Source organism: Elgaria multicarinata, chromosome 1 (assembly GCF_023053635.1).
Source record: "Elgaria multicarinata webbii isolate HBS135686 ecotype San Diego chromosome 1, rElgMul1.1.pri, whole genome shotgun sequence".
In the NCBI taxonomy this organism is placed as follows: domain Eukaryota; kingdom Metazoa; phylum Chordata; class Lepidosauria; order Squamata; family Anguidae; genus Elgaria; species Elgaria multicarinata.
Window position 1 is genome coordinate 100,176,337 of NC_086171.1, and position 15,851 is coordinate 100,192,187.

Genomic DNA, 15,851 nt, shown 5'->3' on the forward strand with positions numbered 1-15,851 from the left:
ATGCTATTTAAAAAGATCCTTGAAGTCATGTCTGGTTTGACACGGAATCAGTAAAGAAGAGTTGTGAACCCATCTCTTTTGCTCTGGGTGGCTATTTATTGCGTACTGTTCCCAGGCCTGATCTGCTGTTTCACACTGTGGTGGCCGTAAGCCATGGACCTCATTCCTCTTGCTCTTCCTTCCTTCAGCTATGCCAACCTGAAATTAATAGCTACGCAGATTGCTTCTGGCATGAAATATCTGTCTTCCATGAATTTTGTTCACCGAGACCTGGCTACACGCAACTGCCTGGTGGGGAAGAATTACACCATCAAGATTGCTGATTTTGGCATGAGCCGGAACCTCTACAGTGGAGACTACTACCGGATCCAGGGCCGGGCCGTGCTCCCCATTCGCTGGATGTCTTGGGAGAGCATTCTCTTGGTGAGCCTCTTGCATTGTGGACTTCTCTTGAGAATACGGGTGGGTGAACATGGGTAGCTTCAAACTGCCTCAACACCGTGGCCCAGGATTGTATCATCACAGATCTAATAGTTATTGTTTTGAAAAAGGTGCTTCACTCTAAGCTCCATCACACTTTGGAAGAAACGCTGGCTACCGTCGCTTCTCCATGGACACTCAGTTACTTCCTGTTTTCAAACAGGAAGTAAACAAGGCGCACCGTTGTGAACACGCTGCTTCTGCCACACACAGCAGGAGAGAGCAGCAACTTCCGTTTAAAAAATATTTCAGTGCTTTTTCTTGCGGCGCAAGAAAGACCAGAAGGGGTGGAAGGGGCGTGAGAGGCAGACGATGTCATGTGAGCTACCTCCAAGGAATCCGTGAGTGCCCAGGAACAAGCGTGCAATAAAACGCTCGTCGGATGGAGCTTTCTGTAATGTTGCCTTACTCCCAGCAATGCCACAGAAACAACGCCCTTCTTGGCACCTCAATATCACCTCAATTCTCCCCTTTTATCCAGTGGAGGCTGGTAGGTCACATGACAGTCTGGCGGCGAGTCCACTCCAGGTTTCAGTCAGACTGCTTCTGACTGAAACCCGCAGCCGATTCACCACCCCACTGACATCAGAGCCACCAGCCTCCGCTGCTTCTATCCCAACAAATCATGAGAATGGCACTGCTAGGAAAGGAAGGAGGATGGTTGTGGATTGGAGGACTGTAAAACACACACGCTAAAAAAAATTGTTTAAATACTTTAACCTCTCTTGTGGAATCTAATTTAATACTACAGTTCATTCTATTGTCCCCATGCATGAATACAACCTTTTTTCTACCCTGCCTTTACTTCCCTGATTGAATGAACACAGGCAAATGGCCTGTCAGGGGTTCTTTCTGATAGGAAACTTCCTGATGGTAACACTGGGAAGGGAGTGTTAAATCTGGTGAAGATCTGAATTCTCAGCAGCAGCTTTTCTGAGCAGTTCCAGGTGAGCATCTCCATCAGAGGGACTGAAAGATGAATAAAACAGACTCTACCATAGCCTGAAAAGGGTGTAGAGTTGTCTGATCTTCTTCGGACATAGATTATTATTTAAATTATAGATTATGATTATGGAGGTCTGTTACGACTTTGGGAAGCTATGCGTCTCTAGATCATTGCATATTTTTGTTTCTGAACTGTGCGCTCTCTCCCTCTTTCCCCCATTTCTCCATCCAGGGGAAATTCACCACGGCAAGTGATGTGTGGGCATTCGCTGTGACACTCTGGGAGACCTTCACCTTTTGTCGTGAGCAGCCGTATTCTCAGTTGTCAGATGAGCAAGTAATTGAGAATACCGGAGAGTTCTTTAGGGATCAGGGGCGGCAGGTATGGAAATATCTGAATCGATGTGAGATCATATATTTACAGCATCATAGAAAAATGGAAAGGTGCCAGATCATCTGATCTGCTAGGGAACTTACACTTCAAGCACCTGCAAGTGCTTTAAGCTACAATCCTATGCACACTTACCTGGGAATAAGTCCCATTGAGCTAAATGGGATCTATTGAGTAGACATGCATAGGATTGTGCTATTAATATAATAATGCTGAGTTACTATGTCACTCTTTTTCTGAGAGCTTTTCTGCACTAGGCTGTTTATTGGCTGAATCTACTTTTGTTTTCATCAATTGAGATTCATTTCCTGCTTTTACTTTGCCACCAGATGGCACTGTGGTATAGTGGTATAGCACACATACCCAAGTGAAGAAGTGGTTTCTTTCACTTTTACAATTAAATACTGCATTTTCCCTGCTCTAATAAAACTCGCCAAAAGTGCTCTTTCGACACAGAATTGAAACTGGAAGGTCATAATGACATCTAAAGAACTCATAAACAATCATTAGTAGGGTATGACGAGCTCACAATAAATGTCTCTTTTAGAAAAGAGTTCAACGAGACTTACTCCCTGGAAAGTGTGTTTAGGATTGTAGCCTTAGTGTGTCTGTAGTTATGTTGAGATTCAAACCAAGGATGTCTTGGTTCATAGCTCTTCTAAGAAACCATGATGCTGCACCAGTTCCCTCAAATACTTAGGAAAGGAAATTCCCTCCCTTCCTAAGTAGTTTGTGACATTGTCCTTTCAGGCAGGAGATTTTCATTTCTTTCTTTACTAGATCTGGTAAATAGTTTTTACCCTTTTATTTTTTAATATGCATGGATATCTAGAATTATTCTTTGGTTATAATAAATTAGCAACCAGCTGCATTCTTATTTATCTTTAGTGTGGTAGAAAGGGAAGTTGTAGGAGGCGAATATGTCCAATTTCTAAGACCCAGAATCACAGCCCATCAGGAGTTTAATTCTCTTGCACAGTAGCCCCTTATATTTGAGTTAACCACTGCAAGAGAGAAACAGGGCTAGTGCTCAAATCTTCCCTTGTTCTCCTGCAACAGACCCAGCGGATAATCAGACCATTTATGTCATATTTTTGAGCTTGTAAGGTTGTGTGTAGATACAAGGTTAAGACATTTACTGGGGTCTATGAGACTTGGTCCAGGGCTTAGAGGAAACTCTGTTCCTGCCATCCCCAACCTGGGGCTCTCCAGGTGTGTTGGACTGTAGCTCCCAGAACCCCCCAGCTAGAAGAGCAGGAACTGGAGTGCCACAGCTGTTGCCACGACCACCACAGAGCCGCCACTGCCGCCATCTTCAGGGGATCATTTGGTGCTGCCTGGTTCACCACTCTTAGAAATGCCCCAGGGAAAGTGAACATCTACTTTGATGCTGAGATATTTATCCACAGTGGCTGTTGCATGGAAGGAATTCTTAAACTCAAATGAGTCCTAAGGGAAGCTCATATCCATTAAAATAAATCCATACAAAACAATAGCTAGGGTGAATCCAGTTGGTTTTCCCCTTCACAAACCAAGTACTAACTGCACATGTCCTTTCCTCCTCCTAGAATTGTGACCTCTTTTTAAACACTGCAAAATTCCTAAATACTGCTGATGCACCCACCCATTCTAACGTCATCACTCCAATAAATAGGAGGCAGGTTTTTTTGGAGGGGGGGGAGAGAATTAGAAATAGGATCATGGATTAGATATGTTAACATTCTGAGAAAAATAATTAAATATTTTTGAATGAGAGCTTGGGGAATGAACATCTTAATGTAATGAAGCATAACATTATTTTTTTAAGGAGGAGGGTCCTCCTAATAAAGGAGGGGGTCAGAATAATGACTGGGATGAGAGGTCTGTCAGTGTGAGACTTCTGCTAGGATCATGAGCAGATAGTTTGCTATCTGTAAATGGGGGCAATTATCTTCTGCTTGTGAGGATAAATACAGTAAAGATGAAAGGCTTTTTGTAATTTTTGCATTATTGCCGACACACTGGCTGCCTTCACATGGAACAATAAACTAGGATTCTGAAGAATCTTGGCTTATCATGAAGAGACTGCATGCCAGTTTACTACAGCCCATTTGCTCCTGCTAGCAAAATGACTAAACAAACCAGGGTGGTGTCTTGACAATGCTGCTTCGGCTACTTGTTCCCTCAAAGCCCTGTAGCATCGCAGCTACAGGGAACACTAAATCCCAATGGCAGGAGGAAACGCAGGCTATCTGGCTGCAATAGCCGCAGCACCAGTAACCATTCAGCTTGTCAAGCCCACCCTCTGCCCTGCCTTCCCGCAACCTACCCTGGGCCTTGATCTGCCCCCGAGAATGCCCCCAGCCTCAACCTGAAGCAAGGTCACCACTGACAGAAGGAGGAAAGGAGGTGGTGACCTCGGAGCAAAGGAAAAGTCCAGGTATGTCAGCACTTTTAAAATGCACAGTTTCAGGAGGGAAAGCCCGTGGTGGCTGCCAGTTGGCTGCTGCATGTTATAAACCAGGGGTCCCCAACCCCCGGGCCACGGACTGGGACCAGTCTGTGGCCTATTAGGAACCGGGCCGCGCAGGTGAACTGCTTTCACCCACCCATTTGCGTGCCATTCCGAAGCTGCCCGCCTGCTCCAGCGTCCTGGCTTCGCTTCGGCTGGGCGCCCACCCAGCTGAAGCAAAGCCAGGATGCTGGAGTGGGGGGGGTGCTCTTAGAACCGCTGTGGGAAAGCGGCTTCCAGGTGTGGTGGCAGGGGTGGGGAGGCTGCCGCCGCCACCACTCTGCTCCTCCCTCTCGGGGACCAGGCGGGCGCGACTCTGGCCGCCGCCGCCGCTTGCAGGCAGGGACCCAGCCTCCTCCCCTCTCCGCGGCTCTTCTCCACTCTGGGGTAGGTCCAGGCTGGCCGCTGCGAGGTAGTTCCCCCCCCCCATATCTCTGCGAGCACAACAACAGCAAGCAGCGGCCTGGCTGCTTGTTTTCTTTTATTTGAACAAAATGAAAAATATTTCCTGTGATATTTTTCATCTTAAAAACACACTTTTTTCAATTATCATTGAGAGTCTAGCTGCACTTCCTGTTTCTAATACAAAAACCAGGTATTAAAGGGGGTTGATTATGTGAAGGCATCCCCTCAACCCCCCCCCCCCGTTCCGTAGAAAAATTGTCTTCTACGAAACCGGTCCCTGGTGCCCAAAAGGTTGGGGACCACTGTATAAACAACACAGCACCACTGTGCAGTCAGAACAGGCTAAAGAGGGCATATAGAGAAGCCACAGGGACCAAAAGCTTAGATTGTTGTCCAAAACAGTGATTTGTTGCTCTCTCTACAAGACAGAATCATGAACCAGGATTTCATCATCATCATCATCATCATCATCATCCTGGCTTGTTTGGAAGCAACAAGCCAGGGGCCCAGTTTAAACTTCCTGGTCATTCAGGACTGAGCCATTCAATTTGTAATTTTTATGACTCCTCCAATACCACAAGCCTATTTCACAACTATCACCACCTCATTTTGTGCTTATATATCTTAGTTCTTTTCTTTCTAATGAATGCTACTTGACACTTGGCTTTGTTTAAGTTAGTATTTTATTGCTTACACTTCAGTGCATCAACTTCTTCAGGTCATTTTGAATGCTTAGAGAAGAAAAGGTGTTGATTGTTTTCAAATGTCCCCGAGGCTTGAATGACCATTGCAAAAGTTTTCTACCTCACTGCATCTTAAACTCCCAGATGCCTGAGTTTGGGAGTGAAACACTAGGCTTGTTTAGCAAGGACTAATTCTTTATACTTGACACAATCAAGCTCAATAAGGCCACTTGCATGTCCCCAAATAAACGCAAACCACGAGGAAGAACTGCTTTAAGACCTAGACTGGTTCGCTCTGATCCCTTGCTTTGTGCCTGAATCCCTTCTCAGGAAAGTAACTAGCAATCTAGTAACTAGCAGGATTCTATTCAGTTACCTAGGGAGGTTGTGGGCTCTCCCACACTAGAGGCCTTCAAGAGGCAGCTGGACAACCATCTGTCAGGGATGCCTTAGGGTGGATTCCTGCATTGAGCAGGGGGTTGGACTCGATGGCCTTGTAGGCCCCTTCCAACTCTGCTATCCTATGATTCTATGAAACATAGCTGCAGAATTAAATACCCCTAAAGTTATTTGAGAGAAGCAAACAAAATTAGGATACACAGTTGCATAACCTACACATGACGTGGAACAGGCCATCTACCCTCCATCTGGAGTCATGGCGGATGGCGACCCTTGATTGGTTACTGTCTGCAAATCCAGAGGGCAGGGCGAGCCCAGCCACTGGAAACACTGCATTTTTGCTGCAGCATTGAGATTAGTTGCCACCACCCCGAAGCAGCAAAAGTGTGGGGTTTAGCGTATCGCACCGGCAGCCCCCCAATTTGTGGACTTTTAAAACTAAATAAATGCAGCTGTGTGTGTGTGTGTGTTTGTGTGTGCGCGTGCACATGAGAGACACACAGAGAGAATTGGGTTGGGCTGCAGCACTAGGGTAGGAATTTTTAAGCCAATTTCCTCAGCAACATTTCCCTGATTACTTTCCCCTCACACCACATTATAGCTAAAGCAGCTTGGGTGGGGATTTAAGTCCAGAAAATGAAGTGGGGGTGGCAAAAAATCCCCCAGCACCACACCCCATCAAATTTGGGGTCCACATGGCTGCTTTTAAGTAAAAAAAAAGAAATGATCATAGGTCTCTTCATCATACGTAGTTAATTATGAAGTTTGCTATTAATACCATGCGTTTATTTATTCTTACCAATTATAAGCTACATATTTTACTTATCCAACGCCCCAATAGCGTATAATCAACAACAACATCAGATCCTAAGCTCCATCCGACGAGCGTTTTATTGCACGCTCATTACTGGGCACTCACGGAGTTTGCTCAGGTCCCTCACATGACGTCGCCTGCCTCCCGCGCGCCTGGCTTTCTTTGCGACAAAAAACCCCCTCTTTAAGTCTGATGTATTTTTAAACACGGAATCGCTGCTCTTTCCTGCTGTGTGCAGGAGAAGCAGCGCCATCAGAGCAGCGGACTCCCTGGGCCTCGTGCTTGTTGTGTACTTCCTCTTCTTGAAGGAGGAAGTATCTTGAGGAAGGAAAACACAGGTGGAGAAGCGAGGGAGGGAGCGTGTTAAGCCCCGGTGTGATGGAGCTTTCTGTAGAGTTGCTGATTAAAACGCTGCCCAGCATCCCCTCCGCTTTTCAGTTGATATGTATGTTTTTCACTACAGACATTTCTGCCCCTTCCACTACCCATCACGATGCTGGTGGATGTAGTGCCCTTGGCATTCCCAGCTCCCAGGCTTCATGCCTTGGCCCCACGGCCATCTGGCTAATGTGGGGCATCAAACAGTCCCTTTGCTGCTCTTTACTCTGTTCCTCCTCTCACAGCTGATAAGCCACCCTAAACTCTTTGGAGGAAAGGAGAGATGTAAACGTGATAGAGATCGTTATTAAATGAACAACAGTCCTTGCAACTACTTTCCATGTTTTGCAGTTATACGCCAAAAATGGGTCTGCCTTCTGCTTCTAGTGGCTTTTGAGAAAGAATTGATCTGTCTTTCATTAATGTCTGCTCTTTTCTTTTTCGTATTTAAGACCTACCTTCCACAGCCTGCATTTTGTCCTGATTCTGTATATAAGCTAATGCTCAGCTGCTGGAGACGAGACACCAAGGACCGCCCCTCCTTCCAGGAAATCCATTGCCTTCTCCAAGAAGCAACCACTGTATAGTGATGCCTTTCCTTCATACCCAAATGCTATGGACCATCCCACCCCACCTGCCCTCCAAAACCTACATGTAGAACTGAAGCCACTTCACCTGGACTCACCATGTCCTTTAATAGCAGAGCCGGGACTTGAATCCGCCACCAAAGGAAAGGAAAGAGAGAAGATGGGATCCGACCAGGTCTGCCACATAACCTCATTCAAGGTGCTGTGTTTTGGACTGGCAAAGACTGAAAAAAAGTTATTTATCTTGTAAATGGTTTATGCATGGATTTTGTTTGTGAAAGGGAAGAAGAAAAACACATTCTTTTTGCCATGAGGAAGAACTTGAGATGTATCCTGGGATTGAGGTGGGAATAGGTACAAGTACTTAGCACTTCAATACTTCATGGCCATTGCTGTGTGTATGCTATAGTTCTGTGGGAGTGCAGAATATGGTACTGGACACAGAATTTGGCTTCTTCAGAATCTCAGCTTTCACTACAACAGGTTTTTAGTCCTTATTGCTACGTACATATGCTTGAAAGTGTATGGACAATGTTTCATGAAATCTCAAAAGCCAGAAGAGTTGCTGTGCAGAAAAGAACAACCACAATTCTCAAGGAGTTGGAATACTCCTTGGAGGGCATGAGATGCCACTCATCTCGTTGGGGGGCATGAGACTGGGGTGGGGCATGAGGTTGGTTCATAAAAATATGTATGGTGTGGAAAATATGGAAAAAGAGTGGGTGGTAGTTTCATAGCGGGCAGTAGCTTTAGGTCACACAAAAGTAAGTACTACTTCCCACAGTAGATAATAGTGGGAATTGTCTGCCACATGTTGTGGTTATAGGCAGTGGGTTAGACTAATTCATGGAAATGGAGGAGAAGAAGGAGGAGGATAGGTCTACCAATGACTGTTAGCCATGATAGCTAAACCAAATCTGCACCTTCAGGGGTGGCAAGCATATTTCCAAATACCTGTTGCTGATGATGGCTGTTGCCTTCATGGCCTGCTCGTGGGCTTCCTGGAAGCTTCTGGCTGTTCCACCTTGGAAAGAGATCACTGGACTAGATGAGCTCTTGGTCTGATCCAGTGAGGCTCTTCTTTATGGGGATACCTCACTTATTATCCAGGCTTTTCTTTCCCTCCCTGTCACATCTCTGTCTCTCCTGAGCACTAGAAGCTTGGGTAGGTTGAGGAAGGGAGAAAGACTCACTCTTGCTTCTACAGAATAGTTGCCTGGGGTCATCTAGTACAGCTTTTCCCAGGCTGGAGCCCCCCCCCCCCCGATGTTTTGGAATACAACTCCCAGCATTTCTGACCATTGGCCATGCTAGCTGGGGGGATTTGCACCAGGATGGGCACCAGGATGAGGAAAGCTGGTCTAGTAGCAAGCCTCTTACCTACTAAAGAAGCAGATATAAGGTTTTAGGAATTATTGGCCAAACAGGGTGAGGTTTGCTGTTGAATGACAATGGAAAATGTGTAGACTGAATTGGGATGTCCAGTTAAGAAGGAGAAAAAGCAAATTGCAGAATCTTGGCTTGATGGATAGCTGCTAGATCAAAACTGAAATATCAGGGCAGTGTGCAGTTGTTGAGTATTTGTTTTTTGGAATGTGGATGGTTTTTTTGGAATTTGTTGTGCCTGGAACCTAGGAAACAGGTACGGTGGGGATTTCTCTGTGAAGTTGTATGGAAGTTATTTCCATGGCTGAAAAGAAGGCAATGCTCAGGAGGTCTTGGACACCATGAAGGCTGATAGGGTGCTACTGATTTCTGCTCATTTCAATAAGGCCTGGGCAAGAGAACTGGTCAAGGCTAAGCGCACCGAGGGCATTCAAGTACCAACCAGGCACATAGTCTGAAACTGCGGAGGCTGGGGGCTCCGATGTTAGTGGTGTGGTGAATCCACTCCGGGTTTCAGTCAGAACTCTAAAGATGCTCTCCAAGGTGCACAAGCTTGTATTTGCATGTGTCTGCCCCATTCACATACAGAGCAAGAAGAGGGGAAGGTCTGATTTTACATCAAAAAGGATGTGTGGGTGAAAGGATCCTGTCCCTTGCATTATCTCCACTTTTTTCTACCAAGCCTGGCTCACTTTTGGTATTGGAGCACAGATGGGAGACAAGTGCCTGCAGTCACAGAGTGCAGGCAGGGTAATGTGGGAGAATGTTCAGCTCCCTTTACCTGCATGTACCTTTTGTTACAAAATTACCCACCACCACCTTACATCTGAAAGGGGCAGATGAGTGTACAAATGTGACAGCTCCTGTCCTGCGCAATTTGGCCCTCAGCCTGTACCAAGTTGCTGAGATTAAGCCAAGCCCTATGAAGAAATTTTATAGGACCAGGTGGAGCCCTATTGGAAGTCATGTGACTTCCTGGCCTATTGAAGCACAACAGACAACAGATCCCCCCCCCCTTTGGTGAGAGTGGCACAGAGGGCAATGTATCCATCCTACTGCCAGAGTTCCTAGTCCAAGGTCCCCAGTGCCTTACTGGTCTCCCCAGTGAGTCATACCCGATATTAATTAACAGGATGGGGCTGATCTTTGGAATGTCGGCTTCAGGTACAAAATGTCTTGGGTTAATCCTGTGTGAATGGTGGGGTGCTTTTCCTTTTCCTTTTTTGCAAAGCTTAGTGAGGCAAATCCGTGGTACTCAATAGCTTCATGTTATTATTTTTATTATTTATTACATTTCTATACCGCCCCATAGCTGCAGCTCTCTGGGCAGTTTACATAAGTTTAATACAATTAAAAACAATATACAAAATTTAAAACCACAAAAACATGCAACATTCACAGAGACATACATCTAAAAACAATAAACAACTTTATAGCCAACTATAAAAACAGATCCAGGATCAATGAAGCTCATCACGTATTGCTCAGATTTGAAAAGCATTGGCTCTTGACTGTTCTGGTTGCCACAAGGAGCATGGAGTGGTGACTATAACCCTATTGCCCTAATGTGTTGATTTGCAGGGATGGGTTTGGAGCCATCAATGAATTGCAAGAAAAAGTGCAGCATAATAAGGGACTAATGGGCGACTAGTTACCAACCAACTGATGAGTCCTGAACAAAGGCCAAATTATCTTGATGGTTCTGAAACCCATCTGGGAACGCCAGCTCTAGGAGTATGGTTCTCAAAGGGTGAGTGGAGGGAGTAGATAAGAGAGTAGGACAGACTGCTCTCTGAAACTTCAAGGCCAATTTGGTGTGTGTTTTGACTGAGCTGAGAGATGGAATAACATCCATTCACTTCCCACCCAGATATGGGAGGCTTGGTGCCCAGTTTCAACACATATTTTGTTAATGGGTTTTGCTAAAGGTGATGGAGCATCTCTTTCCCCCTCTCGGCACTGCTCATCACTTCCTTTGAATCTGCCCTGCAAGAAACCTTAAATCTGTTTTGTGGGTCTCCATGGCCAGTCTTCCTCCCTTTTCCTTTGATCATTGGCCAAGGACAACAAGAATGAGCCCCCACTAGCCAGGCTGTTTGTCTTACACTTTGGAGAGGCTCAGCCATTCCAAGTCGCCATTTCTGTTTGCTTACTAAAATGCAAGTGTCTAGAGGTTTAGAAGCTTGCTTCTATATGGTTTACTGCTTTTTGTTTAATAGCATTCATGTTGTTTATATCTTATTGCCTGCTCCTTATGATGCACTTATAGCAGTTTTTATTCAGCAGTACAATTTCATAGAATCATAGAATAGCAGAGTTGGAAGGGGCCTACAAGGCCATCGAGTCCAACCCCCTGCTCAATGCAGGAATCCACCCTAAAGCATCCCTGACAGATGGTTGTCCAGCTGCCTCTTGAAGGCCTCTAGTGTGGGAGAGCCCACGACCTCCCTAGGTAACTGATTCCATTGTCGTACTGCTCTAACAGTCAGGAAGTTTTTCCTGATGTCCAGCTGGAATCTGGCTTCCTGTAACTTGAGCCTGTTATTCCGTGTCCTGCACTCTGGGAGGATCGAGAAGAGATCCTGGCCCTCCTCTGTGTGACAACCTTTTAAGTATTTGAAGAGTGCTCTCATGTCTCCCCTCAACCTTCTCTTCTCCAGGCTAAACATGCCCAGTTCTTTCAGTCTCTCTTCATAGGGCTTTGTTTCCAGACCCCTGATCATCCTGGTTGCCCTCCTCTGAACGCGCTCCAGCTTGTCTGCGTCCTTCTTGAATTGTGGAGCCCAGAACTGGACGCAATACTCTAGATGAGGCCTAACCAGGGCCGAATAGAGAGGAACCAGTACCTCACGCAATTTGGAAGCTATACTTCTATTAATGCAGCCCAAAATAGCATTTGCCTTTCTTGCAGCCATGTCGCACTGTTGGCTGATATTCAGCTTGCAATCTACAACAATTCCAAGAACCTTCTCATTTGTAGTATTGCTGAGCCAAGTATCCCCCATCTTGTAACTGTGCATTTAGTTTCTATTTCCTAAATGTAGAACTTGGCATTTATCCCTATCAAATTTCATTATGTTGTTTTCAGCCCAGCACTCCAGCCTATCAAGATCACTTGGAAGTTTGTTTCTGTCTTCCAGTAGGGTTGTTACGGAAAAACTGGAGCCCACACGGAGAAACTGGAGTCCACACCAAAGTTCTTGTCCAAACAGATAGCTTTATTCGCTAGCGAAACAGCAGCACGGGATGAGTCCACGGGCGGCTGCCCTGGGGACTGGGAGGAGGGGCTTTTTATACACGCCCCTCATGCAAAGGCAACGCACACACTTTTACACAAAGGAATTGCGTGCGCATCTTGGCAGCATAGCACAACTGGTTCAAACCTGTTCGGTAGGAATGTCTGCCTCGGACTTCAGGCATGCGCAAAGAGCACGGCCTTCATTAAGGTCATAACCGGAAATGTCAGCCAGTTCCCTCACATTCCCCCCTTTGATACACTCTTAGCGAAGGCACAGAGTGCTATCATTATCCCAGATTGTCATCATTGACAGGGACTGGCCTGTAATCCTGCAAGGCCATTAGATGCACTGCAGTACATTTATCTGCAATTTGCTCTATCATGTCCTTCAAACTTTGTATAATCATTGGCATAAGACAGGGTAACAGCAAGCATAACATAATTCTTATAACAACAATACTGATCATCTCTTTTAGCCCACCAAACTAATTGAACCATGAGCCTAAGCCCTGGCCTGAAGTGAGCTTGGCCATGGGCGATTAGGAGATATGACGGTTTGATTTGGTCAATAGGACAAGATAGTTTGATTCAGCGTGGTAATGGTCTGACACAGGGTTTCTCCGATCTTGGGGCCCCCGGAAGATATTCTTTGGATGCACCACCTTCCAATTAGGGTGTTTGTCAGCATCCACTGACTATGGGGATTGGGGTCAGTGGTCTCATTATACGGCTGGCTGACATTGTATTCTTGGGCTTCCTAAGGCCATTGGTCTCCTAGGTTGGTTCCTCTGCATACATAACAATTAGATACATTCAGAGTCGCAGCGACAGTTTCTGCAAAAGTGACAAAAAGGTTGCGCGCTATCTCTGGCACTTCAAAAGGCTGTTCGACTTCTTTCCAAAAGTCTTGGAAGAAGTGCTCTTGTATGGTGTGGCCTGTTTCTACAAACTGGGTGAGCTTCAGATAAATCCGCCCCAGGGGATCTGCTCCCCGTCCATGAATGCGGAGCCCGAATTGGTTCCCAAAAGTGGTCACAAACTGTTGTGGGTTAAAAACGGTAAAATTCACTAAGTTGCACTGTTGTGCTTTGCAGTTACTGAGGACTGGCACTTTGGTTAAAGAGGCGTGGATTTTACTAAAGGGGGGGGGTGTTGTTGGATAAGTGGCCCACCATACACAGTTCTAATAAGGACAGCTGTTATCGCAATTGGCTTGTTTGGGGATGGTAGTCTGCATCGGGTCTGTGGAGGGGCATATATTTGTCTTCGTGCATGTATGTCTTCTCCCAGCTGAGATCCCCACACTGATCTGGCCAGTGGGAGATCTTACAAGGGTCTATGATCACAGAAGCTGGAGAATTTGGGGTTCTAAGGGGTATTTTTCTGCAATAGTGTACCTTGCTGGTTAGCATCTCTGACCTCTAGGTGCCATTTAACAGGATTTTTCTCTGGGATCAAAACATGTGACTTTGTCATTCAGAGAACATGCTGAGAAAGAAACATTACGGAAAGTGCAAGACGTTTTGGTCTCAGTACACTGCAATTTACTCTAATATATAATAGTCTGTTTGATTTGGTTATGCAGTTTCACTGTTTGTATACAAGAGGAGCAGAGATCAAGTTTTGACTTCTGGGATGATATGCTCAGGGTCAGCAGGAAGAGCAAAATAGGCAAAACATGCTTCGGGCGGTGTCCACCTCTTCTTTCCAGGTTGAGAGGGGATGCAGCGCCCCCAGTTATTTCGCTCCCTCGGTTGCCGGTCCCGAGGAGTCTTCTCCCGTCGCGTCCAGCGGTGAGGGCTGTTTCCTCAGGGTGAGCTTTAGGCCCGCACCTTTCGTGGCCTGCCATCTCTCGGGTGCAGCTAATTTTGCTCGGCTCCAATGAATCCAACTGGAATTCCCTTGGACCTTTAAAGCAGTAAGCGTAGTCAGTATAATGGTGTATGGCCCGTCCCACGTCTTCCCTAACAGGCTTTCTTTGTAACTCTGCATAGACCGTGATCTTTTCTCTTCCCCATTCTAGTGCAGCGATTATGGTGTTCTGGATTCTTAAAAAAAAAAGATAACAAGTCCATGTCTGCAGGGGCTTTTCTTTTGATGCATTTACAAATGAAGCCAGTAAAAACAATTCACTGAGCATTTATTGATCATGGTTCTCAAAAAGTCTTTCAGTCATTAAACACCTGATCTTTAAACAGGGAGGTCATGATGATTCTTGGCACATCAGGGGTAACAAATCCCATCTTTCTGGGTTCTTGAAAACTTTGAGTTATTGTGCTAATTCCAAGTCTTCTTTTTCATAAGGTGGATTCAAATACTGAGAAATGGGCTAGCTCCAATTATGGCAGCTGTTTGTAGACAAATTAGCCAATTCTTTTGGCAACATCAGGGCGTCTAACAGATCAACTGTTAATTCTCCATGGGTCACTGCTCCATGGGCAGTCACAAATCTTCTTTCTTTCCAAATCTGTCCATGTGATATTTTGAATCAGTAAATATAGTCTTTTGCCTGAAACAAGCATCAGGGCTTCTGTGCATACTTCGAGTTCAGCTGCTTGTTGTACAATTGTAGCTGGATCCATCAGTAAACAACTCGAGGTCATCATATAGGTCTGGGCGAGGTTTGGTGCCAAGTTGCAAGACTTCAAGGCATTCATGCTCTGGAACTTCTTCTTTGTAGTTCTTTGTAGTTCAGGTATCAACGTGGCAGGATTCAATGAGGCAAGCCTTGGGTCCACGAGGAAGTTGATCTCATATCTGGACTGGCAGGCAGGGTTCAGGTGTCAGGTTCTTCCACTGTACTCCACTGGTCTGTGCCACGTTTTTGGCACAGCACACTTGAGGCTGGTAGTGCAAACACAGTAATGCAAGCTGGAGTTTTTAATTGCTTTAATCATTTCACAAGTCCATTTTTAAAAAGCAATAGCTGTATTCTTCTTCTGGCTTCTAATTTCAAAGGATACTGATGCAAGAACACAGGGGTGCTTTAGGCTTCAATTGTAGTTGCATTTAGGGCTGGGCAATTTTCAGAACACAACGTTCAAAACACACACAAAAATATAGCAATTCAGTATTTCCAATCTTCGTCAGCAGAGGACGCAAGATTGTCCATTCACTAACTTTTTCAAGGCAGGGGTCTTTTACCCCCCTTCTCCTTCTGGTCAAAAACCATGCCACGTACACTAACCTTCAAACACTTTCCTTTTTTTTCTCTCTCTCTTTTTCTTCCTCCCCTATGTTTCAACTTCTTATCTTCTTCACCTCTTCTATTCACATACTTTACATACTTCTGACATTTAGCAACATACTTTTCCTTTCTCCCATCTTGGCACAATGGTTGGCAAAACTATTTGTGCTTACAAGGAGCTTTTTAACTCAGGCAGTGAATCTTCAAAGCTATGGAAGACATTTCTTCCGTGAAAATGGGGTTCTACATTTTCTAATTATCTGAGGTTAGTGAAAGACAAAATACACAAAGTCTTCAAAATCTTTGGACTACTTCCACTGAGAACAAAACTTTCACTGAAACAAAACTGCTTATCTCTAGCTGCTAAGCATAGGAGAAGCAAAAAAAAAAAAACACTAGGGAGGAGGAGGCTGCAAGGGGGATGCGTAGGAGGGAAACAAAAAAACGTTCTCTTTTCACTTGGGCTG

The 15,851-nt window shown here is 45.4% G+C and overlaps 1 protein-coding gene across 1 annotated transcript in view; it reads left to right on the top strand.

The window, feature by feature from the left end:
* The window catches only part of DDR2 (discoidin domain receptor tyrosine kinase 2), an 82,498-nt gene extending 74,196 nt beyond the window's left edge, over positions 1-8,302 (top strand). The window contains exons 14-16 of the mRNA XM_063133703.1: positions 189-423; positions 1,658-1,807; positions 7,439-8,302. Of these exons, the coding sequence (XP_062989773.1) occupies positions 189-423; positions 1,658-1,807; positions 7,439-7,573 (520 nt within the window). The 3' untranslated portion in view covers positions 7,574-8,302. The remainder of the gene's footprint in view (positions 1-188; positions 424-1,657; positions 1,808-7,438) is intronic.
* The last annotated feature ends 7,549 nt before the right edge of the window (positions 8,303-15,851 follow it).